The sequence below is a fragment of the Syngnathus floridae genome, chromosome 11 (genome assembly GCF_059516105.1).
Source record: "Syngnathus floridae isolate MCC-2025c chromosome 11, RoL_Sflo_1.0, whole genome shotgun sequence".
NCBI lineage: Eukaryota > Metazoa > Chordata > Actinopteri > Syngnathiformes > Syngnathidae > Syngnathus > Syngnathus floridae.
In genome coordinates, this window is record NC_142423.1 from 12,146,898 (window position 1) to 12,172,822 (window position 25,925).

At 42.6% G+C, this 25,925-nt stretch overlaps 5 protein-coding genes across 22 annotated transcripts in view; all 5 read right to left on the minus strand.

Moving 5' to 3' along the window:
- The window catches only part of sema3fb (sema domain, immunoglobulin domain (Ig), short basic domain, secreted, (semaphorin) 3Fb), a 44,675-nt gene extending 42,371 nt beyond the window's left edge, over positions 1-2,304 (minus strand). For 5 of the 7 annotated variants that reach the window (XM_088389291.1, XM_088389295.1, XM_088389290.1 and 2 more), the window contains exon 1: positions 2,164-2,304. The gene's annotated coding sequence lies outside the window, so the exon portion shown is untranslated. The remainder of the gene's footprint in view (positions 1-2,163) is intronic. The other 2 variants (XM_088389293.1, XM_088389292.1) reach the window with 1 other exon arrangement.
- An 85-nt stretch (positions 2,305-2,389) lies between these two features.
- arl8bb (ARF like GTPase 8Bb) lies at positions 2,390-6,011 on the minus strand. The gene is made up of 7 exons (XM_088389297.1): positions 5,789-6,011; positions 5,121-5,201; positions 4,639-4,712; positions 4,362-4,455; positions 4,163-4,230; positions 3,934-4,004; positions 2,390-3,859 (listed from the first exon to the last, which is right to left on the minus strand). Exons 1-7 carry the CDS (start codon positions 5,909-5,911, stop codon positions 3,810-3,812), a joined length of 561 nt encoding a protein of 186 aa, XP_088245423.1. The 5' UTR covers positions 5,912-6,011; the 3' UTR covers positions 2,390-3,809.
- Positions 6,012-6,447: 436 nt separating this feature from the next.
- LOC148391146 (N-acylethanolamine-hydrolyzing acid amidase-like) lies at positions 6,448-9,515 on the minus strand. The gene is made up of 11 exons (XM_088390851.1): positions 9,298-9,515; positions 8,743-8,910; positions 8,549-8,672; positions 8,231-8,321; positions 8,075-8,151; positions 7,794-7,966; positions 7,645-7,707; positions 7,141-7,207; positions 7,038-7,066; positions 6,820-6,889; positions 6,448-6,735 (listed from the first exon to the last, which is right to left on the minus strand). The coding sequence occupies exons 1-11, from the start codon at positions 9,477-9,479 to the stop codon at positions 6,715-6,717; spliced, it is 1,065 nt and encodes a 354-aa protein (XP_088246977.1). The 5' UTR covers positions 9,480-9,515; the 3' UTR covers positions 6,448-6,714.
- An 825-nt stretch (positions 9,516-10,340) lies between these two features.
- On the minus strand, positions 10,341-13,642 carry bhlhe40 (basic helix-loop-helix family, member e40). The gene is made up of 5 exons (XM_088390573.1): positions 13,232-13,642; positions 13,088-13,151; positions 12,897-13,004; positions 12,442-12,565; positions 10,341-12,175 (listed from the first exon to the last, which is right to left on the minus strand). The coding sequence occupies exons 1-5, from the start codon at positions 13,306-13,308 to the stop codon at positions 11,331-11,333; spliced, it is 1,218 nt and encodes a 405-aa protein (XP_088246699.1). The 5' UTR covers positions 13,309-13,642; the 3' UTR covers positions 10,341-11,330.
- Positions 13,643-14,733: 1,091 nt separating this feature from the next.
- itpr1b (inositol 1,4,5-trisphosphate receptor, type 1b) overlaps positions 14,734-25,925 on the minus strand; it is a 31,224-nt gene continuing 20,032 nt past the window's right edge. For 7 of the 12 annotated variants that reach the window (XM_088389680.1, XM_088389682.1, XM_088389677.1 and 4 more), the window contains 16 exons: positions 25,401-25,601; positions 24,677-24,787; positions 24,451-24,546; positions 24,254-24,388; positions 24,005-24,112; positions 23,695-23,926; positions 22,515-22,637; positions 21,075-21,250; positions 20,812-20,976; positions 20,548-20,737; positions 20,078-20,161; positions 19,598-19,746; positions 19,246-19,411; positions 18,375-18,535; positions 16,630-16,791; positions 14,734-15,864 (listed from right to left, as the gene is read on the minus strand). In XM_088389680.1, the coding sequence (XP_088245806.1) occupies positions 15,778-15,864; positions 16,630-16,791; positions 18,375-18,535; positions 19,246-19,411; positions 19,598-19,746; positions 20,078-20,161; positions 20,548-20,737; positions 20,812-20,976; positions 21,075-21,250; positions 22,515-22,637; positions 23,695-23,926; positions 24,005-24,112; positions 24,254-24,388; positions 24,451-24,546; positions 24,677-24,787; positions 25,401-25,601 (2,346 nt within the window). In that variant the 3' untranslated portion in view covers positions 14,734-15,777. Of the gene's footprint in view, positions 15,865-16,629; positions 16,792-18,374; positions 18,536-19,245; positions 19,412-19,565; positions 19,747-20,077; positions 20,162-20,547; positions 20,738-20,811; positions 20,977-21,074; positions 21,251-22,514; positions 22,638-23,694; positions 23,927-24,004; positions 24,113-24,253; positions 24,389-24,450; positions 24,547-24,676; positions 24,788-25,400; positions 25,602-25,925 lie in introns of those variants that run through there. The other 5 variants (XM_088389681.1, XM_088389684.1, XM_088389678.1 and 2 more) reach the window with 3 other exon arrangements.

A 25,925-nucleotide genomic window follows, 5' to 3' on the forward strand; every position in this document is an offset into this window, starting at 1 on the left:
GTCACAGAAGATGCCCCTGGCAGAGGATCACAGAGAAATTCTTCTCGCCCTCATGTTTTGGCCGGAGCCAGCTTTGAGGTCCCAAATATTACATATGCATATGAATGGATAGCCAGCTGTCCAATGTGACAAGTGTGATGTGCAGCTCCGTATGCTAAATTGTAAAGCAGTAACCCACAAGTCACCCTCAACTCAACTTTGGTTGCCTCACTCAATCCTAGACAAGGGCAACAAATAAGTACGGTGGCCCTAAATGACCAAAAAGGTGGCAATTGGATAAAGATTAATTTGAATTAATTTTAAGTCAGCAGAGATGGGCTCAGTTCCCTATGATGCCGACGAGAAAAAGTGGTATAGCAGATGGATGGAGGTTCGACGTAACTTCAAGGGAATCTTCAAACTATCAACGGAGTGCAATCCTCTCGCCGTGTATACAGGAAAGTCTCAAGAGAAAACATTCTTTCTTCTGAAGTTTGTTTAATATGCTGCCAAGTCAGTCTGCGATATCAAAGGTAGGTTCCTCAGTCTGCGTCCAAATGTCAAGGTCCTTGCCGCATCCGGCCTGCTGGCAACATCTGTCCTCCTCACTAAGATGAGTCCAATCTGACCACAGCGTCTGCAACTTGCCATCTAAATTACTTTCTTTGAACACCTAAGACTGTCAAACTGAGGAGAACATTGTCGTGCTGAACTAAGAATTGCATTTTCCAATTGCAACAGATGCAAACAGGAGTTTTACATTCATACTAAAATATTTATATTGACCAGCTGTCAAATAACATGCTTTTGGCAGCTATTTATTAATTCTAAATATAGTGCAACTTGTTTTTATGACAAAAACAATAATTACTGTCCAAACTTGTATATACAGAAGGTCTGGTAGATGACTTCACTGGGCGCTAAGTCACATTTGACTCTATACTTCTCATCATGCATACCAAGTATAATACTCAGAAAATTCCTCCACCAACATCAACTTTTCTTTTACAGTAAATGTTCCGTACATAAATCCAACATGGATTAAAAAAGTGGATTACATTAAATCTATGTTAAAAATGCAGAGTGATAAGTAGTCCATCTATATGTAAATAGGAGGTACATAGGCAAAATGCATTAAGCGCCCCGTTTGATCAGAGCCTCAGGAGCTGAAGTTGTGATTTTTTTTTTTTTTTTTTAATGGAATCCGAAGGGAGGAGGGTGCGTACTGTGGCCAAGGCTGCAAGGTGAGACCGTGAAAGCTTCCACAAGGGAGCAGCTAGCTGCGAGGATGCAGGATAACAGACTACACGAAAGATTACTCTAACCCAGTGCAAATAAAATTATTGCATATTGGAAGGCTCAGTAGCTTTTCTGCATGACTACATTTGCACTAGAGACAACAAAGTCAAGGTTGCTCTAAAATGAAATCTGATTTGCCGCTTTAACTGCCTTCAGGACTTCTTTGGAGGACTTGGTGCTTTGCATTTTTGTTATGGTTCGACGGCGCTAAGCTAATGCTAATAAGTAAACTGCAAAAATATTTTGTATCCAGTGAACCTTATTAAAACTTAATCATGCATCTGCATTCAAACATCTGTTTTTCACAGAGAGTACAACAGTTAATTAAGGTCGGTGATAGGCCACACAGTTCAACCCTGTAACATTCCACACATGGTGATTAGTGACAAATTCTCACAGCAAGTTCTATGAGGTGTTTGTGGAGGCCCGTCAGTGTTGGAGCACTAAATGTCTTATCCGCAAAGTATTCATTCAACAAGTTAAATGCAAAACATCTCCATTGCTGAAAACACTTTTGCATCCCAGGACAAATTGTTGAATTCAATTTGAGTCTTTAGTCAAATCAGAAGCAGGCAGAAGTTAAAAAACGTGTGAAATACACATTATATAATGAGCACTCTTGTAATGGAGTGTGGCGATATTAACGACATGTCACACGTTCAGGTCACTCAACGACCTGCTTGCCACATAAATCCTCGCGGCATATTTGGAAGCACGTTTTAATCCCGTGTGGTCACCACAACGGCAAACCACACACGCTCTCAACACGGCCATCCGTCCACAAGTCCAACATTGACGTACAATATTAAATGGCAGCAGCTGTTAAGAAATGACATTCAAATGTGGCCCTGTTAGAACAGCTGGTGAGTGTGAATTACTACTTACCATATTTTGCCGCTGAAGTGATTTACTGAAGATAATGATCCCAAAGTTTGACTGAAGCTCACATTTTGGCGCAATGCAGTAACAAATGCACTGTGGTAGTAACTTGACCTTCAACACAAACTTGTGGCTACTTAGTTTTCAGCTGTGCAAAAGCTCAAGATACTCTGCTGCCACCTCGTGGCGAATAATTTAACACACCGGAAAAGACGAAATCGTGGAAACCCTATTAAAAAAAAAGAACAAATTTATTAGCAATCACATGGAAAGAAGGCATGACATCTACAGGAGCATTTGTTGGAATAAAAATGCCAACTGCTTATTTACAAAGTCTGCAAATGAATATGAATAATATTAGCACATGCAAATTGTTATAATATTACACAAGCTTTTTTATTCTCCCAGTTGACCCGACTTGACGGCCCTTCACTTCTGCTGCAGTCACAACACTTGACAATTAGTATTCTGCTCATCACCAATAAACAGGACGACATGACGACAGGGAGCGTGTGATGACTGGACACACGAGATGGGCCGATGAACAAATGCCATCCAGGCCACCGTTGGAGATAGTAACCGAGCGGCTAACGTGGAGCGGGTGATTAGAAATGATTCAAGCGTCACGTGGATAAAAGGGAGAAAACGGTCTTGGAGACGACAATCAATCCGTCTTTTCGCGAGACTCAAAATGATCGTCGAGCGTGTTTGCTCTCTGTGACTCCCCCCTGTTGATCGTGACTGACACTTGCTTTGTTATTGAACCTGGACAAAATAAGGATTATAAAACCAGCTACTTAGCCGCACCCATTTTACCTCCGCGATATTTTTTTGTTTTCAAAATAAAAAGATCTGTTAGTTGTCACTTACATAGAAAGCTAGACAAAAGGTAAGAGGCCTTCAAACGCAACAACTGGCCGAAATGTTCTCAATTTGTTTGCATTTTCCCACAAGACTCCAGACTGAATGGTTGGTGTATAATCAAAGAATTTAAATCTGTCTGCCATGATTTCATAATAGCGCATTAGACATCGCTTTGGGCAATGACTGCTGTCTAATTGGAGCTCTCGCTCAGCCAAAAGGCACTTAAAACTCAACAGGCCTAATTCTGCCTGAGACAGCAACAAGCGCTCATTATTTTCACCTTTTACTCATCTTTGTTCCAACTCGAATTCAAGCCTTTCAGCTAATTGGCCACCTTCCGCAAATTACGGCTACGCTGCGACCGGTGGTTGAAGGCATGAACTTCATTTGGCAAAACCACAACCGCATTGTAAACGCCAAGCAGATTGGAGTAATTTGTGATGCGACGAGGGAGAATTACGGGAACGAAAACACGGCAATGAGATTCGACTCCTGTGCCGAGGAAAACGTTCACGAAGACGGGCGCTAAGGCATGACGGGCATGAACGATGCACCTTCTCGCGCTGAGAACATTTCAGGCCTCCAAAGAAGAGTTGGTCTACTGGTGCTGTACAAGGACGACACAGCTACGAGAGTCGTGAGCAGCGGCGCGGGCGTGTTGCGGCGGCAGCGGGCGGGTGGGCGGACGGAACTGAAGTACTTCACAGAGGCAGTTGAAGGGATGACCGTGGACGATTCGCAAGTGTTGGGGGGGGGGGGCGCTCGGGCCGCAGCTGCGGTTCTCACCTTCAGCTTCTCCGCGACTTTGAGTGCTGGATGAGCCACTGCAACGTGATATCTGCCGTGGGGATATTTGTGATTGCCACAATCCAAAAGGAAAGGCTCCGGGAAGGTCACAAAGGCATGACCTACCTATGTTGTCTTTCTCTTTGCAGGATACCGAATAGCAGCAGATTTCCCGATCCTGAATGGCTGACAGGTTCCTATTGAAGGAAAGCAGACAATACTGGATTTTTTTTTTTTCTTACGTACAGTGAACGGTCACACATTCCCTGATTTTCGATTGCTTCAAATCCAACAGGCAGAACAAAACAAGCAAGCTGTGACCATAGAGCATGACGTGTGTTGACATGTTCCTCACATCTTTTCAATAAGCTGCTTCTCATCCAGCGCGTCGGTCAGGTCTCGTTTGTTGCCGAGCACGAGAACCTGAAAAACAAGGACGGAAAGGATCGAATATGCTTATTTTTGTGGGTGGAGTGCACAACACGGGTACGCAAACACCTGAGTACCAGTTCATCTTTCAAACATTCCAGAGAGCGACGTATCCGCCAACTTACCGGAATCCCTTGAAGTTGCGGTTTGTCCAACAAGTTGTGGAGTTCATTTCGGGATGCTTCGATTTTGTCTCGATCTGCTGCATCTACCATGTACCTGTAAGAATAAATTAAAAAAAAAAGATGAAATACATTTAGTAGTTACTTGAAATAACAATTTGCCTGAATAAGAACAACGCAATGAGCATGTGGACCAAGAAAAACAACAGCAGAAATATTAAGGCTCTAAAAATGTATTTAAAAAGGAACACATGCTGACCCAAAGTGCCTACACACTTACACAATAGCATTGACTCCTCGACAGTAGCGTTCCCACATGCTTCGGAAGCGGGGCTGTCCACCTATATCCCAAATCTGGAGAGAAAAAATATTTTAAGAACGTAAATGTAAGTATAAATCAGTCGTTATCTTAAAGGGCTCCAAGTATATGAGGGGTTTTCATGGCTCAAATTAAGGGTCAGAAACTGTGAAGTATTTAGTAGCAGTTTATTGTTCATTAACATTTTAATTCCTTACTTGAGATATTATTCTAAAAAACAAAATAAATAGACAAGAAGTCCATTTTTAATAGCAGAAATAGTGTGTTGTGGTACAAGCTTAGCCTGCAAGTCAAAGAAGTTTGCAATTGCAGTCGACTGCAATCTTTGTGAAAAAGATTAAATCACAAATACAATCTAGGGGGCATAGTCCGCCCTTTGTCACATGACTTTTAGCACGTGTAGGATACAAAACATCCTGCTAGCCTAGTTTACACACACTTACCTTTATTGTCACATTGCCTTTTGTGACCTTCCGCATGTTGAATCCAACTGTAGGAATCATGTCTTCACTGAACTGGCCCGACTGTTCAGAACAATCAAAAAGAGGGCTTGTCAGCATCAAAATGATCTTTCAAATTGATTTTTTATATGCTGCTGTTGAGTCACCTTGCACCCAACACGACTTTATGCAAAGGTGCAATGAACCGGCAAGCTAGGAATAAATTCATACATGCTATTATTACTAATCCCACCCGATTTAATTCTATGATGATCGATTTCCAGGGAGACTTCCCTGGTCACGAATACAGGCCCGTGGATCCAATCAAGTCTCACTGATTGCAATAATGGATGCTTTTAATGCTGTGCTCGTGGATGATGTTGGCATGCGTTGCTTATGCAGTATGACAACATCAACCCAGCAGTAACATCCACGTGACGATTACAAGAAGCGCCCCCGTCTGTCAACTTCGACAGGAGACAAACACCGGATTTGGGCGTAAGCCAACATTGCGCTCTGTGGTTGCAGTCGACTCATTATTTTGGAGGGTGTGGAAATGTGGACATAACATATCTGATTAATAACCTGTATATTAAACTTAAATCATTTGTCATGCAAGCTTTCCACAGCCTTGGGCCCACACTGACAGAGCATGTTTGTTAGCGACTTACAGCGATCACATTGACGAACGTGGTCTTCCCGGAATATTGAAGTCCCACGAGTGTAAGTTCCATCTCTTCTTTCCAAAACAGGGACCTGAACCAGTCCAGAAGCTTGTTGATGAGAGCCAACATCTTGGATGTCACGCTGGTCACAATCCAGACGACTTTCGATTCTGACGTGAGTTGTAGGTTAGTAGCAATCCACACCGGAAGTGGGAAGCTGCTCCTGCGCATCATGTGATTTGCAGTTGCGTTCAAGTGATGCTTGGAAATGGGAAATTCTACCTTCCCGTGAATCCACTCTGATTTAGATTTTTTTAAAAATGTTTTTATTGCAGGCCTGTTACACCCCAAATTTATGTTGTCGTGAGGTACTAATAGGTTTTTCATGACCACCAGTTTCCCAAATCTATTTTCATTTGCTCGTGCGGAGAATGGCATACAGTAATCCCTCATTTCTCGCGGATAGTTGATTCCAAAAACCACCCGATAAGTGAAATCCGCGAAGAACGGTCACCAACAAGAAGTACTGGGCAGGCTAACGAGTTAGCGGAAAGATGCTAATTCTTTAGCTAACCCTAACCCTCAATTTGTAATCCATGAACTGCCCCAAGTCAAATGAAAATATTTATTTATATGTATTTAATAAAAACTGACACACCACAACAAACAGTCCTTTCATTTTTAATTCCTCAAACAATAAGCACATTGTTTACATCTGTAATTGGTCATAGTTGGTGACTTGTGCCATTTGGAAAAAAAATCTCAGATGACATGACCACATTCATAGCTGTGGTGTGCAGCAGATGATCACAGAATAGACGGGTTCTTTAATTTGCAGCTACATAAGGTGTTTAAAAAAAAAGCTCATCTTCTCCAGTAAGACACTGGGAAAATCACAGTTCCACTTCACGAACCACTGGAAGCGCTTGGGGTCAATTAGTCATGCGGCAGTCCTTGTAGGATATTCAAAAAGAAGATATGATTTAGTGCGCGGTGCATTGTCTCTTACAAAAAAAACATCCATCTGTTGAACATACCGGCGGTCTGACAAGTGTGGTATACTTCTCAGGGCTTGCTGCACTCATTGTTGTTGTATAAACTGTAATGCTGTGAAATGATTGAAACAACAGACAACGAAAGAAAATAAATATTTGCAAAGGGCAAAGTTAGCTGGTGTTCATTCCCGGTTGCCCCGGTGATTAAATGCACTGTCACAAGAATGAAAACGAGTCTGATGGACACGTGTTGTGCTTACCTATTACACACTGGAGACAGTGACAATACCTGTTGACAGACAGTGGTACGAGTTTCATTCTTTCTCTTACCATTAATTATTGAATTAATTTGTTCTGACTTACCTGATAAAGTGAAGACATATTGATATGTTCTTGACCAGTTGCATTCATTGCTTTTTCTGCTGCTTCTCTAGGAACGAGATGATAGTGTACCGTATTATTATTATTATTATCATCCATCCATCCGTCCATCCGTCCATCATCTATACCGCTTGCCCCCACGGGGGTCTCGGGGAGTAGGCGGGGGACACCCTGAACTGGTTGCCAGCCAATCGCAGGGCACACAAAGATGAACAATCCATCCAGGCACACACTCACATCTTTGGCCTACCATGCATGTCTTTGGGATGTGGGAGGAAATCTGAGGCCTCCGAGAAAACCCACGCAAGCACAGAGAGAACATGCAAACTCCACAAAGGGAGGGCCAGGAGGTGGAATCGAACCCGCATCCTCAGAATTGTGGGACGGACGTGCTAACCAGTGCCCCACCATGCCGCCTATTATTATTATTATTATTGTTTTTTTTTATAGTTGTTGTATGTTGGCATTTATCTTCACCTAGCTCACCTTCGATGGTCCTTGGCTGGAGCAGGACGCCAATGATCAAAGTTTGTCTCGACTCTGAACCATCTAAACAAACAATAACAAGCAAAAGTTGGCTAACATCAATGAACAAACACAACAAGAAGAGTGTGGAGGGCTCACACGAGACCGACCCTCCTTGCAGTGGATTTAATGGCCAGATGTCCGCGGGGCCCGTTCGGTCTCTTGTGATGACGATGCCTTCCCCTGCCCGCGCCCCAGCCACGATGTAATAGACTCCTGTGATGATGGGAATTTTGGAAAGGCGCAGGGCAGCATCTTCAAAGTCTTCTGCCTCTTCTAGAGTCTGCACAGAAGACCAAAAAACACCAAATTAGGATTCCGCCATGCATTCGGGAGCGTTCTACATACCAGATCCCACCATAATTGCTTCTCTGCTCTTTCCTCATCTCACCTCTCTCACCAGCCAGCTGACTGGGCTTCTCCTCAACATGAAAGCTGAAAACATATTGTCCCACCAGTGGCCCTTGTCTTGCCATGCACACAAAGCAATATTCTACTGTTAACACAATTTGACCTTTTCAGGCCAGCGGAAGAAGCGCGGTCTTACCTCGCTGATCACCGGAGACGGTGAACTTGTATGGACTTTGTCCTGTCCATAGACCCACGTAGCCAGCGAATGTGGTTCCACTGTAAGAGATCTGCAACGCATTGCTCAATGTTTTTGACCTGAGGGTTCCAGAGGTGACTATAGAATTGATGTGGCTACACGGGATTGATTCCATTGAGCTTTTGACACAGACTTTGTCGGCAGTCACATTTTGTAACTGCGTATTTTGAAATGGTTTGTAAAGGTCAGTTCAAGCACTCCAATTATTTTGAATGACGTCCTAAAAAATATGCCTGCGTTATGATCGCATGTACATACCTTTCCGTTCTTCCGGAAGTTAACATTGACAGTAAGATTCCTCAGAACCGAGTGTGGGTAGTCGAGATTCCTGCCGTGGTACAGGTTTCCAGCTTTGTCCTGAGCCACAATGCTTGTGCAGAATCTGCCAGTGCAAAATATTATGTTATGTTGTGAAACATAATATCAACATCTTAATTACATAGAATACATACGCAGTTGCTTCGTAGGCAAAGTTGAGCAAGATGATATCAGAGAGGCTGGCACCAATATGTGGCGCCATGCCACGGATCTCCTCGCCGTAAGGTTTAGGAAGGACGAACTTCTCTGAGGCCTTTACCAGAGCTCTAAGAACTTTATGAAGCCATTTTGGAATTGTTGAACTGACAAGAAAATGAAAAAAAAAAAAAGGTTAACACAACCATAACAAGAGAAAAATTGTTGAGGGCAATTATTAGTTTGCCACATAGATATATTTTTAAGATCGCAAAGCTTTTTAATCATAACTATACAAAATATAAAACTTATTCTCGTAGTGTGTGGTCAGGTGGCTTTTTAATCATTAAACCATAACTTTGTGAAAAATATAAAACTTCATTCTCGTAGTGTGTGGTCACACCCATAGGCCATGTTACACACAGGTAAATGTCTTAGTGCTGTACACAATTCCGTATTGCCAATAAATAAATGAATAACAAAAATATAGCTATCATATAATAATTTCCTTGCAAACAATTAAGTCGTGAAATATAACAGTATCCTTCTCTTACTCTATGACCTCTTGAGCAGCTTTTTTGAGGAAGTCGGAGTCAAAAGCTTTGAAAAGCGGCAACCATCTGACTTGTGGATCATCATCCAGGTTAATGTCGATCGTGGGAGGGGCGAAGTCCGAACTGCACGACACCGCCAGTCCGACCAGCAGCACCGCCGTTCTGGCCAGCAGCAGCTTCATGACTGAAGGCGTACTGGTCCCTGAACGCCGCTTATGCCTGAACGGAAGCGTTTTCAAACAGGGACGGGGAATCGGTACTTCCGTTTAGAGCTTTTCACAATTAAAGTATGGGTTAAGAATTGAGCCTGAACGAGAAAGTTGTTCACCCCAACCGCGATTCGACTCGTTGAACGACTCGTTTGAACAAATATTTTGAGTGAAGTGATTTTAAAGATTCAGTTCACTGAAAAGAACAGGAATGTACATCACTAGCCCGAGTACGCTAAATGCCCACTAGAGGGTGCTAAAGTTCCAAGATTTGTGCTTCGTGGAGAGAAACGCTGAATTTAGTTATTGATGTGTCGTCCAATTAACAAAACAGGATAAGTGTTACAAGGGTACACACACACGTGTCTGAAACTTTCAACGTATGCCACACTATTACTGAAACAACTGCAACAAATAAACTCTAACCCTAACCCTTCCCATATTTTTTTTAATTCAGCATGTATGTGATATGTAGGTGATATATAAATAAAATATAACAATGCCATAAAACATGAAGTTATTTTGTGTTCTTAACCCATAGTATGGATTGCAGTACAATTTTCTTTCAGTAAATGTTATATAATGTTAACCTTTAGGCTGAAATAAAATATAAGACATAACCATGAGTGCAAGACCTCTACACATAGCACACTTTGACATCTTTGAGAATTTGATAAGTCTACAGTTTGTAATCTAAGACATGCTACTGATTTACAGCCGCTTGACTACTTTATGGGTTATGTAAGTCTTATGTAACCATGTGTTGTTATGGAGAGCTGTCAGAATGGCTGGCTGCAACACGCATGAAAAAAAAAGGCAGTGGATTCCACAAGGTTGGAAAAAAAAAAAGCTTTATTATCACTTTAATATATATCAATAATATTTTACAAAAATCTTACCAACAATCCTGTTACATTTCAAAATAAAAATTCCAAGGACCTCTGTCTATAGAAAACTACTTTGTCTCGACTTTACATTCACTTTTTGCCACAGACACGACATTTTAAAGCAAACAAATCAATCAGTGTGTCTGGACAAAATGCGTCAAAGGCAACACCATGAATGGAAATCAGGCTTGGTTTGATCTGGAATTTGACAAATGACACAAGTTGGGTTGAAAACAACAACTACGTATCTACACGCTTGGCATACGGCACGACTACCAGAATCCCTCCTCGGGTGGCGACGCAAATACACTCATTGGGTCACGTATCAAAAATAAAAATGTAGAGGGTTGCATGAACAAAAAAGGACACGACTTCACAGGAGACCAATTTAGATACGCGCATAAATCAGATGTCACAAGGAAATCATAAAAGCAAGTATGCTCACATCAACGCATCACGAGTGACACACCTCAAACGGTGACAACGCCCTGAAGTCTTTACAAACACTCATGAGTTGATCTCCCCACACAGCCGGTGGATGAGTGATATATTGTGGTCAACGTGAAAAGGAACTTTGTTTTAAAAAAGTGTAAAGTTGCAAGACAAAAAAAAATATAGTAGGTCTGTTATTCCTGGATCTTCAGCAGATCGAATGAGTCCAAGCAGCATCTACTAAAAGAACAAGGGCCTTTTGTTTAATCTTTACATTCATCGTAGACTTGTGTGTGTGTGTGTGTGTGCAAATGGACAGTTCTAAACATATATAGCCTTCTGTATCTAGCTGTTGTGGGGTGGGATCTTCTGTCCCTTACATTCTGGATGAATCTCTGATATTCAGCAGAGTGCAGCAAAGAAGGTCTCTGCTAAACTCGTGCACAGTCCTTCTTGCGGATTCACAGTGTTTCAGAGTCATGCAACGGGTGGGCGTCAAAGTTGCTTACTCTATGGTTTCCAAGTTTAACGCCGAGACTTGTTTTAAAGCTTTGTGGAGTACAGGGGAGTCCGTGGGGCTTTGGCGTGGAACCGGAGACCCCGCCCCTTGGGACATGACTCGAGGTGGGGAGAGGGTCTCTGGGGCTAAGCTGGCAGCAGAGGTGCTCATGCCTGGGTACATGACTGGCATGCCGCCGGGGTACCAACACTTCTCCAGCATGGGCAGGTAGGCCGCCGCGGCCGCCGCAGCTGCGGGCGGAATGAAATAGAAAGGGAGGCAGAGCGGGTGCTGGTTGGGCGTGAAAGCCATGAGGCCGCCGGCCGGAGGACCAGAAAGGCTTTCGTCCTCAGAGGAGTCAGAACGCAACTTCTTTGCCCGAGGCTCGCCGCCCTCGTGCTCGACGTCATCAGGCCTCTGCTCGGACGGGCTGCGCTTGAGCTCCCCCTCCTTTCTGTGGCTGTCCGACCACCGGCTTTTCGGGACACGTTTGTCATGCTCGCCCCCGTAGCCGCTGTCAGTGTCTGTGTCGCTGCCGCTCTGCTCGCCCAACCCGCCCAGGTAAGTCCTTTGAATGACGGGAACGCAGTTCTTGGACGGGCCCTCGGTGGCTCCGGAGGGCCGCTCGGCGGGTTTCTTCAGTTTCTCCGAACTCTGAAAGACGCGCTCGTCGCTCTGATGTTGTAGGACCTCCGAGGCGACTTTGTGGATGTGGCTGATGACATGGGATGGCGTCAGGTCCTGACTGTTGTCTCGGCGAGCCAGATAGTGGAGGACCTCTTTTGCGCATAGGTGGAAACCCGAACGGAACATCTGCTCGCTGACCTCTGGGTCGTCTCCGCCATGGTCACCTGGACCAAAGTTGGAGGCAACAACATTACTCTCATGCTTCACACACGATTTAAAGTTTCCCATGAACAAAATTTAATTTTCCATGCAAATATTGTATCTGTCATTCTACATCCGTTATATATACATCCAGTCAACATATTTTAATTGTGGGGAAGTGTTTTTTTTACTTATCATTTCTCTATATTACATAATTTTACTACCACGTGTTCTGGAATATATCTGCTGCATCAATAGGGGTTCACTTGACTATAATTGTCAAACGTACTTATTCGCAGGTCTTTTTGCAGCTCTATGATCTTCTGTTGCTGTTGCTCCAGCAGGGTGTTCAAGGCGTTCACGTGCTTCAGAGTGAGTTCCAGCACCACCGCTTTCTCCAAATGACCCAGCGTCTAAATACAGGAAGACCTTCGATAAGAATGTTGATCTTTCTTATGTAACACGGTCTGCAGCCAAACTGAAGCTAAGCCGCCAACACCCGCAAAGTCATCCAATGCAATTCACTTCTACTGTACATGACGCCTGACACAATTCAAGTAACATGATAAGTACAAAAATATATAAAGATAAATCATGTCATTTTAATTTTAAAAAGCTTACACAAAAATATAGTTGTACTTGGAAAACAATCTATTCTAATGTGCTTTTTCATTCCCTCTAACAAACAGAAGGAGTGTGTTTTTCACGGATTCGAGACATGCAACAAAGTAAAATAAAACTCACTGTAAGCTTAAGGTGCTCCGGCAGCAAATCTTTGAGCTGAGCAATGCATTCGTTGATTCGGTCTCGTCTTTTCTTTTCGATTAGTCGATGTGGCAACTTGTAGGTCTCCTGCAGATAGAAGTGACACGCTCAGGTTAATTCTTGTGAGTTTTCATTAAAGAAATTTAAAAAGTCTCGGGACGTGACATTACCCTGCTCTCATCGCCGCGTTTTAGTCCCTTTCTTGACTTGTACACGTACATTGGATAATCCATCCTTTAGGCAGAAAAGTTAATTACATTTATGGGCAAAATTTAAAATGTGGTCAAAATAAACATTTGTTATATAATCCTTACCCCTGCATGTCAGCGATATCCAGGGATGGAGATTTGGGCACAAAGGGTGGCGGTTGCGCCCTGGTAATTCCTTCCATGTCGCTCAAATACAAAACGTCAAATTACTAAAAGCATACAACAAACAGAAACAATCCGAGGTGGGAAAAAAATATCCCCGAAATTCCGTAATATCTCGTGCGTCTCTTGGGGGGACGCGCGTTCGTCTCCTTCTGGGTGTGCGCACTGGAGCGCCGTTACGACTGACCAAGGTCTGGTTTGCTTGGTCCGACTGAGTGTGCGCGAGGAATGGGCGGGCGTGTGGCTCGATGCCTACGTGTGGAACAAGTCCTGTGACTCCTGGCACGTCCCTCGTCTCCAAACACACTGTGCAACTGTGAAGTCCATCACATGAGCCTCACGTGTTGGACGGCGCTTTCAAGGGCTCTCCCCCTCATCCACCCCCTTGCTCCCTCCCCGCCTGCGTCGCTGCTTCCTGCCTGTGCACGCATGCACGCACGCGCAGGCTAAGTACAGCCTATTACTGGAGTAGGCCTATCGCGTCCCACGGGAGCCGAGTCCCGTGTACCACCACGCTCCGACTCTCTGGACACAGTGTGCAAGCTTTTGTCCTCACCCCCCCCCCCCTCCCTTTATTATTAAAGACACAAAGTAGAGCAGCAGACGGAAAACTCACACAGCGCGTAAAATACTAACGTTTGATTTGAATAAAAAAATAAAAATAAATTTATAGTGGGCGTGACAACTGTATTGACACGACACTGACTCGTGCTGTGTGTCGCAGAGGTTACATAATACTTTTTTAATGATTGATTACAGTAATATAACCACGTGTATTATTAATTATTAATAGCTGCTATTGTACAAAATGTCGCTAAAGCCTATATTAACATTTTTATTAATTTTGCTCTTTATTTGAGGAGGAATGCATAATTTTGTTGGGTTGGGGTATGATGAACCAATTTCAAATGCTATAAAAACTATACTATTTTTATTTTGGAGAGTGGGTGGGGTTGATTTCAAAGTACAGCATGAAACAGCACGTGTTATTTTGTCAATCATGGCGCGCATCCAAGTGGTTGTGTGAGGGTTTGGCAGCGCGCTAGACTTTGCGACGTGGTTGAAGTGCTGTCATGTTTCCAAAACCGGACCTGCTTGTTCCGTGTCACGTTGCATCCAAACTGCAAGCGATTAAAAACATGTTGATACACCGGGCTGTGACGTTACAAGACAAGCTCCGTTTACCGTTTGACAAAAACGCCGCTATTGTTTTATTCATAAGCAATAGCTAAATTATTTCAATTTTGACCTGGTACCCTTTGACAAAAATAACAAAACTATTTTTTTCCTGATATGGTACATAACACAACATGAGTCATTGTGGCGAGACTACCGTGTGATCGTGTGAGCAGATTTAAAAAAAAAAAAAAAAAAATATTTTTTTTTTATATATATATATATATATATATAAATATATACATACACTAAACAGCAGAGAGGAAACGTAAAGGATAAATACATTCATTTTAATAGATATTTCTACCTAAATATACAACATGGCATTGCCCTGATCTTTAGTTATTTCTTACAATGCTATAAATTAACAATTAGTATTCTCAATCAATCAGTTTATCTATACAAAGTCAAAGGCAAGCAATAAACTTAAACTATTCATACATTCAGTAAAAAAAAAGTCCATCCATCCATCCATCCGCCCACCCATCCTCTGTACTGCTTATTTCTTTATTAAAATTAAAGTGCAAGCAGAAATAATTTGCGAACAAGAACAGTCACAAAGCGAGTGCGTTTTCCGCAAATGAGATGTGATTCTGTTCCGTAAACTGAAGCAGGGTCGACAATTAATCGATTACTTGACAAGTAAATCTTTCTAATACCGTAGATCGATATGAATGAGAATGGCGTTTGGATTTAAACCGATGAAGGAAAACACGGCATGGTTTTGCAATACATTCTTATTAAGTGCGGTACACTTAATTTAAATAAATACAGAATTACAAAAAAAACCAGGCAGTTAACTTATTAAATACAGCATAATCGCAACAGTTACGTACGTAAAATCGAAATCAAGTCCCTATTTTATCCAGCGAGACTTAAACACAGAATACAGGTCAACTGTAAAATACAATGTTTTGTGGAACTCACATCCACATGAGGTTCTATATTTAATCTTATATATTGCACAAAATACAAAAAACAAGTAATACTGCTTGTTTGACCTAAAATAGAAACCTGATTTAAAATGGAGGGGAATGAAACTGAACCCTCCCCAATTTGCAAGTGACACGCATGGATAAACCCAGTGTGATATTACATCGAAAAAATTTGGCACAAACACTTTTTGTGAGCTGGGTAGGTGTCAGTGTTCCGAGTGAGATCTGCACAAAGTAGCGAGAGCTCCACTCCACATTAAAACTGCAACTAGATTACCGAATTCCGATTGACTGCACTCACACTGGTCGGTAGAGTAAGGGCTTCCGTGTCCGGACATAAGGCTGATGCTGAGGTGCTTCAGGCGCCATCTCTCGGGCCTATGCGGGCTGTTGCGGGTTTACGTTCATGTGCTGCGGGTGGCCCAGCAGGCCAATCCGCTGCTTTTGCTTCCTCTGTTCGGTCATCTAAAAAAAAAGGACGCATAGGAGAAGGGCAGATGGAAGCTGCGTAATATGCAAAATGAAATTCTGAAAACGACTCATGTAAATCATCAGCTACTGAGAGTCATAACGCGCACTTTCTGTTCAGAGTCAATTTTGTAGTTGGGGATTTGCACCTTGACACATAGGCCCAACATTTTGGCAGTGATTTACTAACTTTGTTTCTGTTTGGGATTCACATTGACCCTGTTTTGTGGTCATGAGCATTTGGAATCATTTGTTCTCGTTTAAAAAAAATGAACACGGCCAAATTAGACATTCTGAAACGGATTGTCAGTGAATTTAACTAATGAAACCACTGTGATTGTGAGCCAAGGAATTCTAATATATTTTTTTAAAATTAAAAGCACTCTCTACATGCCACGTGTTCAACAAGCCCATCATTTCCTCCTGTCTGGGTCAAAAAGTCTCGGTGACATTCACTTCCTCACATGCGCTTCTCATTTTAAGGGTAAAGCCGTTGTACAATTCTGTTTACTAGAAAAACAGGACTGCAAAAAATTGTGCAATGCTACAGCAGACATAAACCCATTGAAATGGCTTCAAAAATATATATTAAATTAAAAAAAAATTCTACAGAGCACAAATAAGCAATACTGTGTTGTAAAAACAAACACAATCCTGTGACTTGTGAGTGTTTGTTTTTAATCATCATCCTTCATTTAAATGGACATTTGCTGTCCAAACTTGAATATTTAATTGTGTAAACCGTATCTAGATGCAACCAACCTGTTCTTTGAGCTCGGTCAGCTGGCCAGAGAGGTTGGACACCAGTTTCATGGTGGACTCCAGCTTTTCCTGGAGGCTTCGAATTTCATTCTGTTCCCCATCTGCGTCGCTGCTGACCAATGACATGGCCCGCATCCGGGGGAACCAGTCCAGGTTGTGCTCCTAGCATGGAAAAATTGGCCAGGTAAGATCAGCCATGCATGCATCTGATTTGCAAATATGATATTTTCGGTTGCCGAGAAGTAGCACAAAGATTGGTGACCCGTTTACTAGACTACTTAAGCCAGCACGGTCAAAAGGGCAGTTTAGGTGAATTCCTTCATGCTTCTTTTCGACCTCTGTGACTGACTTGACCACCACGTGGCGTTCTAAATGCATGCCGTCTGAACCTACCTCCAAATTAGCCACGAGTCATATGAAAGGGTCACTGGGTTTGACCTTTCAACACATTTTTCCCATAAACCCCCCCCATCACTGCCAAAAGGCCATCGATTACAACTAATGCACAAAAAGGAACCTGCCACTGAGACCAATTAAACTCCAAAAGTTTTATGTAGAAATATAAAATATAGCAAAAACTGTGACTGATCAATTTAGTGATGTTAGACTGCTATTATTATGAGCACAACTGTGTGTGTGTACTCACACCACAAAGCAGTGGAGAAGGGGAAAAACACAGAACTAAGATAAGGAGTAGCATACACTCATTGTGAAAGGCCGAGCGACATGGCATGCGCAGGCTCCACTTCCAGGACGTAAACGAAGCCTGGGTGGTTGCAAAGGTGTTGACACGCAGAGCAGCTGAGAGCTTCCCTCATTATACAAACAGTGTAAATATTGGTTTTGAATGTTACGCTTTGGATACAGTATTTTAAATTTTTTTTATATTGCAATACGTGTCCCACTTTCAGTTCTGCGCATATTCTTAAAAAAAAGTAAATGAGAAAATTTACTTGACAAATATGTGAGATTGTGGGAAATTGTAGCTTGCAGAAGAAAAGTCTTGAATATTTTAAATGTGACTTCAGACTATGGTAAAAATTTGCTGGTAATGACAAGTCCTGTCTTCTTTTGGAAGCCACCGTGATACAGAAACATGTTCTTCTGTGGTTAAACTGGCAAGAAAAAAACATTAACCCACAGGACGGTGGCTCTATTTGTCTAAAATCTGCCAAAATATCTCCGAATTTAGGGGAACAGCAAAAGCTTTGCATTTGCTGATTTACTGCACTGAGATTAGATGTCAGGTTTCACATGCGCAATAAAGGGCAATGAGTGATTTACGAGTCATCGTGTCATGTTGTATACGTGACACTTCATCCCTGACTCCTCCACGAGTGACGTCAATCAAAGTCATTATCAGAGTAGTCTGTTTGCCGCCACCTTCTCTCCCGAGGTGTCTATTTCATCACCGAATCAAATGAACCAAAGTAGGAGGCCGAACTTGAGAGTCGGATCGTCAGCAGGGTGCGAGTATGGATGTTTGAGCGAAACATGTTTATCGTTCAAATTGCAGTCACTAACTCTTTCGTGTGCGCGTGTGTTGCCCAGCTGCCGAGCGGGATTAAACATTGTATGGCGGACACAGACGGTTCACAAAGCCGAGTCATGCAATAATACTTGAGAAGAATTTAAGGGGAAGGGATTACGTAATGCTGATTTGCTACTCCTGCTTCAAAAGAATCAAGACAATACTGTGTGGTAAAAGAAAACTGCTGCAGATGACTCAATTTCAAATTGCTTACCCTGATCATTTCAGCCACGTAGCTCTCAGGGCCAGTGTACTCAGTGGAGTCTTTGACCTTCACCAGGACGATGAAGAACAGGTAGTGCCACATGTTGTGTTCAACTTTGATGTGCTCCTCAAATGTGACCGTCTTATTGTCAAATTTATCTCTCTCCAGACCTGAAACCAGAAAGGACAGATGAACCTAAACAACATGCTCCCAACATGGCGGAATTATGCTCGTGGAAAATGGGTGCAAAGGTTGATTTGTTTAAAAAAACTTGTTTATTGGCCTTTTCAAATGTCAAGCAGTCACCTTACAAAGTCAACAATTAAGACTTTAGTGATGGAAGAGAAATGAACAAATAAAAAATACCCTTAAAAACAGACTCCACCTCCTCCCCAGCAGCACCCGAAGTGACTCAGCAGTCATTCTGGGAAGCGGAGGCGTTTGCTTGTTTACACTACCCAGAAACGCAGCCCATTTCTAAACGCTTGCCACGCTGCATCAGCTCTGCCGTCTGCGTGTGGTGTTATGGCGCGGCACGACACCTCAACGACACGGCGAAAGCTACTTCTGCTCCGACAGTAATCGGATCGGAAACAACATTTTAAAAGTGGTTGGAGCAGACAGAGAGTGGATATTAAAAGTCTGCAAGCTCTGTTTAAACGCCAGGTTTTGTGATATTTAAAAATGAGATCCAAAAAATAATCTCAAAACTGCTATTGCTTAATTTCGCGTGGTTGAGTGCCCCTTTTGCCTCAAAGTCAGCACACACTTGCCATTTAAAGTTTATTTTATAAAAACCGAATCAAGTTCAGAAGTCCTCTTCGACTTTTCCCGACATTTTTGAAATGACACGCTGCAAGGCCCGCCCACGACGACTCACCGCAGATAAAACATGTCGTCTTCAGGATTTCCTCTTTCTTTTGCTTCTCACTCCTCAGGTCGGCAAACGTATCAATGATGACACCAAAGATGAGGTTCAGGACGATGATAATAACCATGAAGAAGAACAGCAGATCATAGATCACCCTGGCTGCAAAGAGCGGCTCCTGGTAAACCCATGAGAATTTTTTTTTTTTATTGTACATACATTTTGCACCCAATTGTACATTGGGTCATGCTCAATGGAAATCATTTGGGAAGAGAACCGACGATGATCACGATTTATTTAAAGGAATCGTCATAAAAAAAAAAGAAAATTGAATTATTTGGACGACACCATTTCCATTCTGCACCTCTTTGGACGGCTTGCGCAGTACATCCCCAACGCCTCCCCCGCTCCGAAGGCCGTGGCTCAAGACTGTGACAATGCACATGAGTAAGGAATCACATGCTCTTTCTTTGTCCTCTATCACCACTGCAGATGGTTGGATGGCATGAGAAGCTACCGAGAAAAACACACACACGCAATGCTTTTGAGAATTCACCAAAACTACGTCAGCAGACACCCGTGATTCACAAAAAGTGATTTGAGGTTAATACAAGAATTTGAAAGTAGCATGCATGTCCCTCTCCCAATGGAAGCTCGCGCCATCGCTGAGTGGACCCATTGACTTGCTTGTGCCTAAAGGTCATCCACCCCTGACCTGTAAACCCCGTGCCCCGATTTAAGGTTTGAAGCTTATTCCCCCGAGACAACAAGGAGCCTTGCCATTTCACCCGGCAACAATTAGGTACATGCACAAAACAAGCTGAAGACCTTGATCGCTACTTACGAGCTTCTGCAGAACAGTTTTCTCCATTTTCTTTTTGGCACATACCACCTGAGAAGAACTGTCCCATAATACTGGCTCCAAGTTCTGGAAGGCAAAGGATTCATACAGTAATTTTACCAATGGGTAACTTCAAGTTACCCCTTCTGTTAAATACCCCGAAGCTTGTTCTTTGGTTAAGGTCATACAAAAATCCAGACAAAAATCAGACTATCATGCGTGACCTCAGCAGATCCTAAGCTCTGGGAGCGTCAGTAGAATTAGCTCCAAAAGATTTTTTTTTTTTCTTTTTTGTTTGACCTATCACAGAAATGTACTGGTGACGACAACTGATGATATAAACAATTAGATGTTAATTAAATCATGAATTAGATGAGAAACAGAAACAACCACAATATATTGTCATGTAATGATAAAACTGAAATTGAGACAATAAATAGTAAAATGTTATTAAAAGCATTGAGAAGTCATACCCAGGGATTTGTTGGGTATCCTGTCGACAGCTAAAATGAAATCGTCTTTGAAGACGATGTAACCCACAATGGAGAAGAGGTAGACAAGAATCAGCGCCAGCACCGCTGTTAGCACAATGGAGCGGCCATTGCGGGTCACACTCTTGATAACATTCAGCAAGGTCTCTTCTCGATAAATAAGATCAAATAGCTGAAAACAAAAAAAATTGTTTTTGATGCGTACAGTCGTCGGGTATGGTAGCATGTTTGTGTGTGTTCACCCACGAGCAGGCTGTAAAAGAAGACGTGGACAAAGACCCCCAGGGTGCAGATGATCAGGTACAGCAGGTGGTACAGGAACTCCACATCGGTGATCATGGCTCGGTAGCCTCGTGTGAATGTACCACGGTTGCCAACAAAGCTCATCAGGAAGATGACTTTGTTACATAACTGACAACACAACACGCGCAAAGGTAACGATTGCGCAATGTGACATTGTTTAGATTTTAGTACAGATATGATTGGATGGAAAACAGTTTCATGCTTACATTAAAGCCACCCAGTAGAAGTAAGGTGGGCTCGAGGCCGACCGAAAAGATGAGCCGTAAGATAGTCGAGGCGATGAGTGCCCGGATACCGTGTGGCTGAGGCAGAACGATGACAATAGCGAGAGAAACCAGCATGGCCAGCCACAGCAAGGCAGATAGATGAGGTTCCAGGGTTCCTGAGGATGACCAAAGATAACGGTCACACTTTACACTCATTAAGACTTTTTTTTTTGACAGGAGACAATTTTCTGTTATTCAAAAAGGATCTTGGGTCTGGCGTGAAATTGGACATGCCTGTGCTTAAAGGTTGGGAATCATTTTGGTGGTATTTTGAGAATCTCTTGAGTATTTTATAGCTAAGACATACCCCCCCCAAAAAAAGAAAAACTGTGTGTACTAATGAGTACATGCTCAGTGCCATGGTAACACAGCGTTCCAATTTTCACCACGAGGCCAAATAACAAAAGTTCGTATCGACTCCAGGTGACATAAATTGCCGTTGGGAGTTTCCTTCTCGCCTCTGTGCTCACTCAGATCCAAACGATGCAAACTTGTTACATAACCTGGCTGGCTAAAAATATACTTGGCTCAAGCTGAATTCACCGGGGATGGACGCGGCGTGCTGCATTGTAGCTCGGACTGACTTGGCAGCAAAGGCAGACAGAGAAGGTTGGATGTCACACACATTCTGAGACCTTTCATTTCTTCTCCAAACACAATCCGAGGAGGAACTTAAATTAAACTATGGTTGAAGTGCGATAATCAGCAAAAGCTTTCAGGATCTTTGACACGACAAGCCGTATGACGTTTCTAAAGCTACTCCGACAACCTCGAGTCCTCTGAGAAAGTTGCAACAAAGGGGATCTCGCCGTTCAACCCCACATCTGAACAATTGGAAGTTCACGAGTATCACAATGCGAGTCTTCTCTTCGCTCGGGAACAATAGAAGCTTTAATGGCCACGGGTTCGCACATGCCCTCGGTTATTATACTATTAAGAGAGCAAAAGGGGAGTTTTGTAATATTCTGCTTGAAGGAGGCCACTCTGGCTTCGATGGAAAAGTATTTTCACTTGGCTGAGTCTGTGTTGACCATAGCAGGAAATGTAAACGTTGGGGAAGAACCATGACCAAACACATAAACTCGTCCAGCACAAAGACAAAAACAACCGCTTGTAGATATCTAAACGTTATTTCAGAAAATCTACCAAAATGTTGGAAAAGTGATGCCAATTCTTCTATTTTTTATTTAAAATATTTTTACATCTTTTTGCATTTGTATTTTTACATCTGATGCTTTTTCTTTAAATCCACCTATTTCTATGTTTTTGTTACCGACATCATAACATGAGGATAGAAGCAAAACAGCAGGAAGGTTGTGTCTGCTCATTCTAAACAAAAAACTCACTACCAAAATGCATTTGTAGTCTGAGCTCGCTAACCTTCACGAAAGCCCTCCAGAGGATAGAAGAAGGCCACCAGCAGGTTCATGAGAACAGCCAGGTTGAAAGAGATGCTGCTCCAGAAAGACATGTTCCTGGAGCACCAGTAGAGGATGGGCTGGGCTGAAATGATTGATCAAGAACATTATTATTGTTTTAATAACTGAATTACAGACTGCAGACTTAAGACTGTAGTCAGGAGAGCATGCCAATGAAACCCCAAAACACCCCCCCCCCTCTCCACCTCCGGTTAATGAAAATACAGGAACTGAAGGTGGGGGATTTCTGAAATTTAGCAAATGATGTCATTCATGACAAGGGCTGAGCATCAATGGAACAATTCACTCTCCTTTTGTGCTTCTCCATTTTGGTAGGAAGAAGGTAGTACTCTTCCCACGATAGCAAAGAAATGATCATGCTTTGTGTGCAGTCATGGGACAAGCCGCAACACATGCATGTAACTAAAGAGTAACAAAAGGCGCTCCTCGGTTTATATACTGATGACATCATTCCGAGGGTCAACAAAAGTAACATATCATTTATATTTAACAGTAACAAAGGCTTACTCATATATTTTGTGATATTACCACAGTTATATTAATATTGGTCCTGTAAGACAAAATTAAACTCAATAAAAGTTATGAAGAGAAAAGCACGTTGTTACGGCAATAGCGCAATATAAATAAAAATATATTGTATTGTATCAGCCACAAAGCTGACCACGCCCTTTTGTGTCTCGAGGCAAAAATCCAAACATGAACAAAGTAGCAACTTTGAGCACTTATTAAAATCTCAAACGCAATAAAAATCTTGTTTTGCCAAACATGTTTTGCAAGGTGTGTCTACTAATATCTCTCCGGGAGGCCACATAGCTGTTATCCTAATTGAGTCAAAGGTTAAAAATGAATATTTTATATTAAAAAAGCGATTTTATATTTATTTAACAAATTGTAAAAATCACTAAAGGTAACGTGCAGAAATAAAACATGATCTAACAATTAACAAACAATGGTTGGACGTGGTGCTTTCCGAATTGCCACCATATAAGACATGACGCTAAAACTTTAACGGCTAATTCAATGTCAATATTTGTGTTTTCATCAAGGCCCGGAGAGATATGAGAAGAAGTCATACGAAAGTGTAACTAGAAGAAATAAAGTTGTTTCGGAGGAACACGCACAGGGAACGGTGTTGGCGTTACCAGTCGCCTCTTGAGTACCTCGCAGCTTCTTCTGCCAATTCATCTCATTAAAAAGATCCTCGGAGCGCAAGAAGAAGTCATTTATCTTGCTGCCTTGCTCGTCGCGCTCCGTGGTGTAGTACACACGGAGTTTGGACTCTTGAGTGAGAAACTCGCAGATGTTGGGCACGGGAAAAACGATTTGCTCCATGGTTCGGTCCAAACGGACAATCTGAACGGAAGCAGAACAGCATGAAACATTTGGTTGCAGCAGCCCGATCCAGAAGATGCGGAAAAACGGGGGACAGACCTCAATCTGAGCTGTGTGCTTTGCGTAAAACTCCAGCGCCTCGTCACCTTCTCCGTACGTCCCTCCTGGTTTCAACATGCCTTGCAGCTCCTTGTTATGTCGGGCCAACTTCAATGACAAACAAAACATCTCTGGAGAACGTGATTCAGCTTTTCAAATTAAAGACGATCCTTAAACGGTTAGAAACGGTCCAATGCCTGAAGGTATTTACGCATGTGAGTGTGTGTGTTCCCACAGATGTGTTCTTACTTGATGTGCCAAGATATAGATATTGTGGCCAACATTTCGCGGAGAAGCAGAGTGTTCTTCTTCTCCGTCTTCACCCTCCTGAGGCTCCTCCACCTCTATCTCCCCTTGCATGTAGGCCTTCTTGATCACTTCAACCTGCACAGACATCATGTCAGAAGAAATCCTGAGAATTTGGATGGACTGAATGAACCACGTACCAGCTCTTTAGGCCTCATGTTGTAAAGGATCCTTTCGGCATTCTCGCTATCGTGACGACTCTCCATAATGGCAAGAAGAAGCTTGGAGGCGTTATTCTGTGGGGGACAAAGTACCTTTTAGAGTAGTTTTATTATCGTGAATTTCAGCAATATACACCAAGAGTCAATTGAAAATCAAAGGAGTGGCTGGACAGGATGAAAAATGAAACAATGAACCATGACTTACTTTCAGTTCCAACACCAAGTCCATCCTCTTCTTGCCAAGTGGATTGATGTCATTGAGGATAAGCGCGATGATAATGTCAATGCCATTGCATTCGTGCGTCGCAATGCAGTTCTACAGGACAAACGAGGAAAGACACGTGCATAAACTCGGTTAAAATTAAAATTTATCACGTTACATGTGGAACAAGCAATTATTTTGGGCTTTTCCCCACATATGAGCTTTGGGGATCATGCATGCAGAAGTTTTGAGAAAATATAATAGACTACCTGTAGAAAACAATATTTAGGGAGATTACTGCCTCTCATCCGAGTGTGCATTGACAAGATTATGAAATTGGCGAATCACATCGAGCTCGGGGAAAAAAAGAAGCACATCCCTGTGGATCTGCTGTGTAAAAATATAGTTGAAGACAGCTTAAGCAGCACTCGAGGGCACTTTCTTTCATGACTGATAGGCATGTCAATTTGGAGATCACACACCCCGGTCATGTGCTGAGGAGGAGGCTCACATTTCTTGACTGCGGGTCAAATTTGCTGAAGGCCGCCTTTGTGCTGCCTTGTTTATTTGGGCATGTCACTAGTCGTAAACATTACACCGGAATAGGGATGTTGGTTGATCTCATTTCCGTTTCGATTAACAAATAACTTCTTCTCACTTTGTACTCCCTTTAAAGAACTCAGGAAAGTGAAAAGGAGTCCAAACTAAACTACTCGGTGTGGATCACCTGGTTCTCATGACAGGGACCTTGGCAGTATTCAGTGAGGCTCTCCACGGTCTGGTTGATGAGTCCCACATTCTTCTCGTTGATGTAAAGTCCGAGCAGCCCCAGACCTCCCGTGGTGCTGCCGCAAATACAGTCCAGGAATTGAAGTGTCTCGCAAACCAGGTTGTAGTTGTTCTTGTTATTTTGATTGCGTAGGAAGTTCTGGAGGAGATGAACAGAATAAAACCATGAGAGCCTCAGACTGTATCATAGCTTGGAGATCACCGTTTGTTTTGTTCTGAGCTTTCCTTTGACCAATTGTACCACCAAGATGGCTACAGGATCTTAAATCCCTAAACAATGTGCAACTGTAGTCAAAGCAACAGATACAGCTATTAAAATTCTTGCCAAAATAAAATTGCTTAGATGTTTTTTTTGTTTGGTGCAGAATCAATGCGTGAAGGAAGTGTGGCTCACTTGAGCTAAACAACAACATCCAGCTCATAGTGAAACCAGACTGAAACCGACCAGACATGGAAACAGCTG